This window comes from Sarcophilus harrisii, chromosome 2 (genome assembly GCF_902635505.1).
Source record: "Sarcophilus harrisii chromosome 2, mSarHar1.11, whole genome shotgun sequence".
In the NCBI taxonomy this organism is placed as follows: Eukaryota; Metazoa; Chordata; class Mammalia; order Dasyuromorphia; family Dasyuridae; genus Sarcophilus; species Sarcophilus harrisii.
The window spans coordinates 135,393,085-135,403,006 of NC_045427.1; the positions used below are offsets into that span (position 1 = coordinate 135,393,085).

Genomic DNA, 9,922 nt, shown 5'->3' on the forward strand with positions numbered 1-9,922 from the left:
AGTAAGAGAGAAATTAGGGCTGGATGAAGAGATTGGGGAGTCATCTGCTTAGTAGGTAATTGATACTCACAGGAAATTAATGAGGTAGCTAAGTGAGGAAGAATAAAGAAGAGGGCATAGGACACTGCCTTGGGGTAGATACAGTCACTGCCAGGGGCCATGACATAGATTATGACTCAATAAAGGAGACCAAGGAGAGGTCAGATAGATAGGTGGGAGGAGAACCCATCCCCTCTCCCAAAAAAGCAGAGAGACTGAGAAGTCTTATTTGGCAATTAAGAATTCAATGTTAATCTTGCGCAGTTTCGATTGAGCGGTGAGGTCAGAAGCCAAATTGCAAAGGGTTGAGAAGTGAGTGGGAGGAGAGGAAGCAGGGATAAAGGAGTAGGGATGGTTGTTTCTAGAAGTTTGGTTGTGAAACAATGGATATAAGAGGATAATCTGAGGAAATGGAAGTCAAAATTTTTTTTTTTTAAGATAGAGGAGAAAGATATCCCGGCATGGTTTTAGGCAGTAGGGAGGGAGTGTTTAAAGAGAGCATAAATTATGGCACAAATTCACCGAGAAGGAAGGATCAAGCGTTTAAATACAGAGGTTGGCTTTGGCCAGGAAGAGGGCCACCTCTTTGTCAGATCTGGAATAAGGTAGGAAAAAGTGGGGGATGGTGCAGAGAGGTTCTGAAGTACATTTAAAGTTGGGGAGAAGAGGTAACTTACATTAGATGGTCTTTATTTTCTTAATAGAAAAGTTTCTGTTAAGAAGGCAGGGAGAAGAAAAGTGTAGGGAGACTTGAGGAGACAAGTAGTTTGAGATAGCCACTAGATGGAGTGTGATAAGCAGTCAGGGAAGAATTAAAAAGATTTCTGTGCAGTAATGAGTGCCCATCTGAGACTAGCCTGTTGTTTATTTTCATGGGATCTCTAATTATCAAATTCCTGCTAGAGCCCTAATGGAAACAAAAGCTGTCCCTACCCTTTGTCTGTTAAAATGATTTTGTATAGAAATAAACTTTCCAATTATTTCTTCTACTCTCTTCAGTTCAGACCTTAGACACCTTTTGCTCCCCTTTGTTTTTCACCCCCATACCATTAGGTTTTTTTTTGTCTTGTTATAGAAAAAATGATCTTCAAAAAGGTTTGATTTTTGTTGAACATGGCACTGACTAAGCTGTATAGGTTTTTGCTCCACAAATGAGGGGTTGGTTGGTGGAAATGAACGGTGAAGCTCTTTAGAGGGATCTTTGAATTGTCTCCAGTGACCAGTCAATCCACAGGTTTCTGACATTAGCTCAGGCTTTGGAAAGGCCTCTTCCTTCTCTGATTCCATCTCTTCCAATGATAAATTTCTAAATGAGCACCCTTTGGTTAAGGGATTATGAAACTATTTCAAAACCTCATATTCTCTTTTAGAGAGCTATTTTCTTCTAGTCTTTTAGATACTTGCAATATAATTTTTAATCTACAAGACACACAGAAACTTCCTACTTGAACTTAGTTATTTAAAAATATATATAGAAAAGCCAATCGTGAGTAAGGAAAAAATCATAGTGCTCATAATTATTTTCTCAGTGTTATCATTTAGGCCAAAACTCCATCCATTTACTCAAGTCCCAAGTTTCAGAGTTGAACCTTCACTCCCAACTGGTTTCTACCCCAAACCTGGCAGGTTGGGATGCAGGTGTGATCCTATCTGGGGCAATCTTATCTGTTTACAAAGTGTGAATCAGTGATTACACCATATAGGGTTGGTGCTTGTCATACAGGCTGCCATATTGCCAAGTAACCCATTGGTCAAATCATGTTGAGTAATACTTGCTAATGAGAGGCTACAGAACACACATTATACTTTTTTTTTTTTTTGCTGAGGCAATTGAGGTTAAGTGACTTGTCCAGAGTCACACAGCTAGGATGTGTTAAGTGTCTAAGGCCAGATTTGAACTCAGATCTTCCTGATGTCAGGGCTGGTGCTCTACCCACTGCACCACCTAGCTGCCCCTATATGGTATACTCTTGAATAAAAGTGCAAACCTGAAGGCTTAATTTGACTGGAAAAGGTGCCCACTAAAGCAATGTGCTAAGGGCAATCAATCACATGAAATAGAGTAGATACCAACATTTAATAAGGAAAAGATCTTAATGAGGTTCATGGGCACTAAATGGGGATCTAGACCGTGGGAAAAGAGACAATAAAGATGGAAATCAAAACTTGGAGGTAAATACTGTGTTAGAGAAGTTATTATGGTTGCTCATGGGCTTTGCCTGCCATGGGGAATATCAGTAAAAAACTAGTCCGTTTCCCCACTTAATATGGAAAACTATAGTTCAGATTGTTAAGAGTTTCCTAAGGTGAGGGAGGAAATTCAAGATGGTAGCCAACACTGTCCTAGAATCGTGTGGGTGGGAAACTTTACAAGATTCCATACTGCATTCTCCTTGTGTGTTTCTCACTTCAAAGTCATTCTGCTCCAAGGCCCTAATGCACCTGCTCCACCCAGGCCTGGACTGAGCTTCTTGGTGACTTGCCAATAAAAAATACCACCCACCACCTCCTCATCAAGTGGGGAAGGGGGGGAGGGGGTGAGAAGAACTGTCTCTTTAAAGAGAAGCTATCAACCATTTTCCCTTCCCATTGTTTAATCTAATTTTTGTTTTGATAGCTAAGATACCCATTTGCCCACCTTTCTCCCCTGCCAGTTTGGTCTGTTATTTGGCCCCAATAATCCAATTTTAACACATTGTTCTTAGTGAAACTGAAGCTTCACAACAAAGATGCTTAGAGGAGTTTTTCTAACAGGTAGGAAGTGGGGGGGAGAACTGCTTATCCTCTACAAGCCTAATATGATTCTCCAGTAATAAACCTCACACTCTCATAAGTGCAAAAAGTGATAAAGAGAAGAATGGGAGATAAAAAGATAGCTAATGTGAGAGGAATTGGGTGGGTGGGTGTGGGAAACAAATTTCTGTGCTGGCTCAACTCAAGATAGGGGAAAATCATCTAACCTAGCAAATACATTGGATGGGGTAAGAGATATAGGGTAGGAAACTTTAAAGTGAGAAAAGCGTGTGTGTTATGGAAGACAAAAGTGATGAAATAAAGGGAACCAATATGCAAAGACAGACCCCGTTCTTTCTCCCCACTTCCCTTCTTACATCCCATGGGAGGAAAATCAGATGTCGGACTTGTATTTCAGCAAAAAAGAAAAGAAAACAAAAACAAAAACAAAAAAACCCCAAACCAAAAGCCAGACATAAAAAAAACCTACCTTCCTTGGTTAATTTATATGAAAGACTTCCAAAAATCAAAGCCATCTTCAAACTAGGTAGATCCAAATGAGACTGAAACAAAGCTCTAGAAGTCCTGTCCCTGTAGGATTAAGGCTGCTGCATTTAACCCTTTTCTTCCCATTCCTATCCCACCCCTCACCTTTTGTAGCTGCCAAGGAAGTTTCCAAACTACCCAACAGCATACTTGAAAATCCTGAGATCGAGTCTTAAGTCAAGCTGTAGGTAACGCAAGTCTCCTATTTTCTGTTTTTCACAAAGCTTCAAGTAATAAGAGAGACAGTCTCAATATAGTTGCAGACAACCTTCGTAGTCCTATTCTCTTTTCTCCATTCCCCCTGGTCATCACAGCAAGATTCTGCAAACCAAGAGGGGTTTTTTCCAAGGTTACTGATTAGTAGAAACACAGGGGGAAATAGGGATGAAGGGAGTACAAATTCCTGGCTTATATCAAGGCCCCCTGGGCTGTCAACTCTTTCCCATGAATACATCAGTAGTGCTTCCTTGTGATTCTCAACTCTGGACAGACTAAGGTGTCCTGGCAGAGGAACACCCAAACCAATTCAAGCCAAAAACCAACCAACCAGCAACCCCTCCCACTCTCCAAAACCAACAACCATCAAAACCCTCTAAATCTGGCTTTCAAATGGTACCAGAACCTAGACAAAATTCACCCTTTTCCCACTTCACGTTTTCTCTGTGAAGGTTTTCTGAGCACGGGAAGTAAAACCAAAAACCAAACCAAATAAACCAAAGCAAGAAACAAAAATAAACATGATCTATACAAAATTAAAGGACCCAAACACGAAATGAAATTTACAGCCCAGGTGATTGTCAGCAAACACAATATATTTACTGTATTAGCATTTGCTCACAGTGCAAATGGTACGACGTTACACCATTTCAATATTCTGGTTTTTAAAAATGCTTTTTGCATTAACTATATCGTATTGGCATTACAATGTGACAAATGAGCAAATGAAATGCTGGTGAAGAAATTCACCTTTTCACAATATCAAGCATACTTTTGGTTACCTTAGTATAAGGTACTATAAATCCAAGAAATAAAAACATCCACAAAATATATTACATCTGGTTTGTCTTTTTCTAAGTACTCAACTTTATACAAAAGTCTTTCAAAAAATATCATTCCCCTTAGGTTTTTCCTGTTTAAAACCTGATTTTGTTTTGTTCCTCTCAGTTCACATAAGTTAAGAGTGCATTTTCTAGTTGTTTTGATTTTACATGCAGACATAAAAACCTGGATAGCACAACCTTTTGGCAACAAAGTTTTTTTTTTTTCCTCTTAGTTTAGCTTAAATGTCTGAGCACAGTTTTATTAAAACAAAAGAAAACTCAGATCTGTCATGCAGTGACATGCATATACCAGAAGGAGCAAGAAAAATATTAAGGGATATCTGATTCCTCCTTCCAGCTTTGAAGTGACCAAAAATTTTGGTTTTATTTTTTTTTTTAATCACATTATAAAAAGTGTTCAGCAAAATACTGTCTCTGCAAAGAAAGATTTTACCCTTCAGCTGAAAAAAACGTGGGCCTTTCCCAGACCTTTTCTCTCCTCTTAGGAATTAGGAAAAGGTTAAAAACTCCCCTGAAATTTCACAACCCTTTGCCTTTCCATTTCTTCTGTCTCAAGTCCTTTAGTATTATTTTATCCACCACTGAAAAGGTGCTTTTTTTCTTCTTAAAGAAAAAAGAGAGGTGGGAAATGCATAAAGTGACTTTAAAAGCAGACCCACCCTGTAAACTCCAGACCTCTACACCCTCTCTCAGCAGCTTCCTAACCACAGGAGAAATAAATCTTATAGGTACATTCAATCAGACCTGTGCTGAAAGCTGCTGGGGAGAGCAACTTCCCCTCTATTTCCACTTCAAATGAGCCATCATAACACATTCAGGGCTGCTTTGGGGTTGGGTTCCGGGTCAAGTTAGAGCAGGAAGAAAGATTTGTGGGAGAGGGAGAATAGAGAGGTTAAGGTTTGGGTATGGGAAGATCATCCAGCAATAGAGGTCAATGCAAAAATCCCCATCTTCCTTTGAGGAAAGTTTGGATATAAACACACACATATACATACTAGTTATGTATATATATTATATATATGTATATATAATCTCCTCCACAGTTAGCATTTCTTCCAAAAATAAAACATTTAAAGCTGTATATTTAAAGATTATCCACGTGCACTGCACCAGATAACCAAGTACCGTAGTGATATTATCCGGCTAAGGGAATACTCTGTGTGTGTTTTCACACATACACACATATTTAAGTTCAATTTGTTGTACCATTTTTTTTTTTTTTTTTGTGATGACTAGGACAAAAAAAAAAGGGCCATCTCTCTCTTCTGTGAGGAGAGGTGGAATATGTGACTTTTCTCTGTATGTGAGAAAGAAAAATACAACCGCACTCGGGGCAGGGAGAAAGGGGTTGCTAGGCCAGCTAAAGTTGGAAATTGGGTGGGCCTCGCATTTTCTGGAGAAGGGGAAAGTGGGGGTGGGACGGGAAAGAGGACCGAGTAGAGGAGAAGGAAGGGGAGCAGAAGACGATGAAAAGTCAGTTTAAAAAAAAAAAGCTAAGAGAGGAGGGTAAAATACGTGGAAAGAATAAAAAGAAGAAAGAAAAGAAGCAGGCTCAGTCATGGCCGCCTCCTTCTCCAGGCAGGTGAGAGTAAGCGCCCTGAGGGCCATGGAGGGAAGAGGTTAGAGGACCCAGGGGCCAAAGGAGACCCTGAGGCGGCGGCATCCGAGGCATTTCTCTAAGAATGAAGGTTTCTCGTCGACGGAAGCAAGCCCACCTCATCCCGCCCCGCGGGCAGACCCCCAATTCCAGCTCTCGGCTCTGGCTCTCCTCCGAGAGGCCTGGGGCCCGGGTGTGGGGAGGGGAGTTTTTTGGAGGGGAGGGTGGTAAAACAGCCCAGTTGAGAGCTCGGTCACAAACATACATAACACACGCACACACACACACACATACACGCGCACGCAGGCGCGCACACGGCGGGCAGCAAGCACTGCGCTTTGGTGCGCTCCTTATCTCCCCCCTCCCACCCCCGTCTCCAAGATGGGGGGCGGGGGAGGTGGAGACGGAGGGCGGTGGGGTGTGCAAGGGTCGGACTAAGCTCCTCACCCCACCCATAAGTCTTCGTAAGGTCCCTGGTGAGTCCCACCTGCCCCTGTGGATCAAGGCGATCCGAGTTGAACAAAGCGGGCTAGACGCCACCTTTCCACACCCCCCTCTCCAGTGAAGGGCGGCGGCGGGGGGGAAGGTTCCCCCATTTGGACCCCGACTCCAAGGCTAATGCCGAGGGGGTGGGTAGGAAGCATCATAGGGGAGTTGGGGGCCGTGCGTCCAGGGAGAGGCCAGGGCGCGGCTCCTGCGCCTCCGCGGCGGGGTGCCCCATTACTTTCAAGGCAGCAACAGGGAGGCACTGGAGGGGAAAAGTGGGGTCTGGAGCCGGAGCCAGGTCCTCAGGCGCAGGTGGTGACGACGGGAGCCAGAGATACAGGGGGCGCCGAGGAGGCGGAGGCCGCTCCCCCCTTCTCTGCCTTCTTCTCCTTCTGTTTGAGGTGGATTTTGGCGTGGCGCTTGCGCTCGTCGCTGCGCGCGAACTTGCGCCCGCAGAACTCGCAGGCGAAGGGCTTCTCGCCCGTGTGAGTGCGGATGTGGGTGGTGAGGTGGTCGCTGCGGCTGAAACTGCGCATGCAGATCCGGCACTGGAAGGGCTTGTGGCCGGTGTGGATACGCAGGTGCCGGGTCAGCTCGTCTGAGCGGCTGAAGCGGCGGTCGCAGCCCTCGGCCGGACACGCGTGGGGTCGTTCGTGGAGCGGGGTCTTGCTGGGTCGATTGGGGTACTTGCGGGGCCGGATGGGCTTGAGAGTGAGCGGCGGCTGGGGCAAGCTGCCGAAGCCAGGGTGGATCTGTTTGTCCTTGAAAGCCTTGATGGTCTCCAGAGGGGTGATGGGGGGCGGATTGACCCGGATGGGATCCATACTCTGGAACGGCTTGTGGTCCGTGACGGATCCCATCTCATTGGGGTGGTGGTACAGGTTGTAGTCGGGGATCATGGGGAAAAGGTTACTGTCCAAACCGGGCTTGGCCGACTGGTAATCCTGGGGGGAATAAGCGAGCCCGGGGTTGCCCTGAGGGTCATGAAAAGACACGGGCTCAGAATAGAGGTCGCTGCAGTTGGAGTAAGGGGGCAACGCCGGGTACATGGGTTCCACCTCGCCCTGCGGCTGCACCATGCTGGCGGTAGAGGTCTGTGTACTGAGCGCCCCGGAGGCCGGGGGCACCCCTAGGATGCCGGCGCTCATGAGGCTGATGATGTTGTCCTGACACCAGTTGGAAGGGGAATCGAAGGCGAACTTCCCCAAGTAGGTCACCGTCTTGTTGCCCGGAGCGGGCTGGAAGGAGCCGGAGTAAGAGAGTTCCTGGTTGGGCTTCTCGTTCGCCAGACCGATGTCCATCACATTCTCTGTGGAGAGGGGGGAGGGAAAGAGGGGAGGGGTGAGTGAACCCGAGCGCCAGCGCCGCGCAAAACGGGCCCAGGGGCCCAGACCCGTGCCCAGGTGCCGAGCGAGGGTGGGGTGCCAAGGAAAGCGAGCGAGCTAATGGGGCAAGAAGCAACGCGCGCCCCGGCGCGAACCGGGCGGTGCCGATCTACCGGGCGCAACCTGGGATACAGCAAAATACGTACTATGGCTCGGGGTGTGGAGTATATGCAACACACACACATACACATACACGCGTATAACACACGCGCGCACACTCGCGCATAACGCGCACACACATGCAGGTTTATTGTTTCCCCCCCGAGGAGGGGCAGGCAGGTAGCTAGCTATAGCTACAGGTAGATTCGGAAGCGGAGCGCAGTGGTCTCTCTCCCCGAACCCCAACAAACTCAGCTCATTCTCTCAAACCCTTTACCCCTGCGAGACCCCTCCCTTATGCCCTAGGATCGGTGGGAAAGAGGCAAACAGCAGTCCCCAGTACTATCGGATGCTTTGTCCCTAAAGCAAAGAGGGGACACCGTGGCTATAGAGGAACACGGAGTGCCGAGAGCTGGGTCCCCTTACTGTTCCTTCTCCCCCGCCCCCACTCCTCCTTGGGGCCTGGAGAGGCTCCGGGCTCTCAGTGGAGGGGGTGGGGTGGGAAACGAGAACGAGCTGGGGAGAAAGGCTGAGGGCAACTTGGCCAGCATTTCCCCTTCGGGAGCAGTCATTTCTCCTCTACCTCCCTTGTCCCCTTCAGGGTCCTCAGGCACAGGATCGGTCGGTTTCTAACCCCGCCACCCCAGCCCCCACCCCAACCGTACCCACACCCAGTTTCTCTCCGGTAAATGCCCTGGAAAGGCAGCGTCGCAGTGCCTCTCCCTACCGCGGGGACTCATCGCACATGGCTCCATTCCCGGGGGGGAGGGAGGAAGGGCCGATCTTATATAGAAAAAGGCAAGACCCCCCTACATGCACCCGTAGAAAGAGAAAGGGGGAGATCGCCACGCCTAGCGTTGAGCCTGAAGATCGGGCCACCTGCAAGGGGAGAGAGAGCTGGAGCTACTAGCACCTACCTCCCATCAGCGGCTGCACCCACCCGGGATAACCGGAGCCTTTACCGCGGCGTCTCCAAGGGAGCCTCCCCGCAGCCCGGGAGGCGGGAGGGGTGGGTGGGAAAAGCAACTCGCCCCCCGGAAAATTCCCAGCGCGCCCCCCTCCCTCCATCCCTCCCTCCCCTCCTCTCCCCATCTTCCTTCCTTCCTCCTTACCTGTAGCCATCTGGTTGTAATGAGCCACCGCGTCGCTGCTGCCGGAGAAGAGGTTGAGAGAGCTGGGGATCTCCTCGGGGTACAGATTGTCAGGCAGTTGGTTTAGCAAACTGCTCATGGTCACCGGCAGCTTCTCGGCGAGTTTGCCGGTCATAGCACTCCCGAGCTGCCGCCGCCGCCGCCACCGCCGCCGATCGCTCTTAGCACAGCTCCCCGGGAAGCGGCATCCGAGAGGCGATCCGTGGTGCGGGGGAAAAGCATGCGAGAGGGAAAGTTCGGGGGGGAGGGGGGAGGGAAAAGGGGAGGGGGGCGGGCTGAGGGAGGAGAGCCCTTTTTGGGGGGTGTGGGTGGAAGAGGGGGGAGGGGGGAAAGGGGGTGCAGCCCTCTGTGCGCCCTTGGGCGCTGTGGTGTGAGGCTAGGCGCTGTGTGCGGTGGGGGTGGGGGGGTGTGCCGATGGTGGGGGGGCGGGGAGGGGGGCTCTGGCTTGCAGGTGTTGGAGGCTGCCCCTTTACTGATCTCACACACACACACGCGTGCCTGCTTTCCTGGGACCCCCCCACACACTCCACCAGCGCCACCACCGCCACCGCCACCGCCACCGCCGCCGCCGCCGCCAGCACCAGCAGCCACACCGCTTCTTAGCAAGCTCACTGCTGCCCAAATGCTCCCAGCCAGGGAACTCCACCAGCCTATTTATCCGAGCCCCGGGAAAGCTCCGTGACGTAGCTGCCCATATATGGACAGACAAAGCCCAGCCGAAGGGGCGCGACGTCACAATGGAAGCTCCTCACAATGGAACATTAGAAAGCAGGAAGCCGCTGCAGCCAGTGTTGCAGCGCTCGCATCGCTCGCGGTTCCAGTTAG

General features: G+C 49.0%; 1 protein-coding gene across 2 annotated transcripts; it reads right to left on the minus strand.

The window, feature by feature from the left end:
• Positions 1–4,109: 4,109 nt before the first annotated feature.
• Positions 4,110–9,394, minus strand: EGR3 (early growth response 3). 2 transcript variants are annotated; one of them, XM_031950889.1, is made up of 2 exons: positions 9,059–9,394; positions 4,110–7,771 (listed from the first exon to the last, which is right to left on the minus strand). In XM_031950889.1, the coding sequence occupies exons 1-2, from the start codon at positions 9,210–9,212 to the stop codon at positions 6,765–6,767; spliced, it is 1,161 nt and encodes a 386-aa protein (XP_031806749.1). In that variant the 5' UTR covers positions 9,213–9,394; the 3' UTR covers positions 4,110–6,764. The 2 variants fall into 2 exon arrangements, with proteins under 2 accessions (XP_031806749.1, XP_031806748.1); XM_031950888.1 differs by lacking the exon at positions 9,059–9,394 and adding an exon at positions 8,864–8,977.
• Between the last annotated feature and the right edge of the window lie 528 nt (positions 9,395–9,922).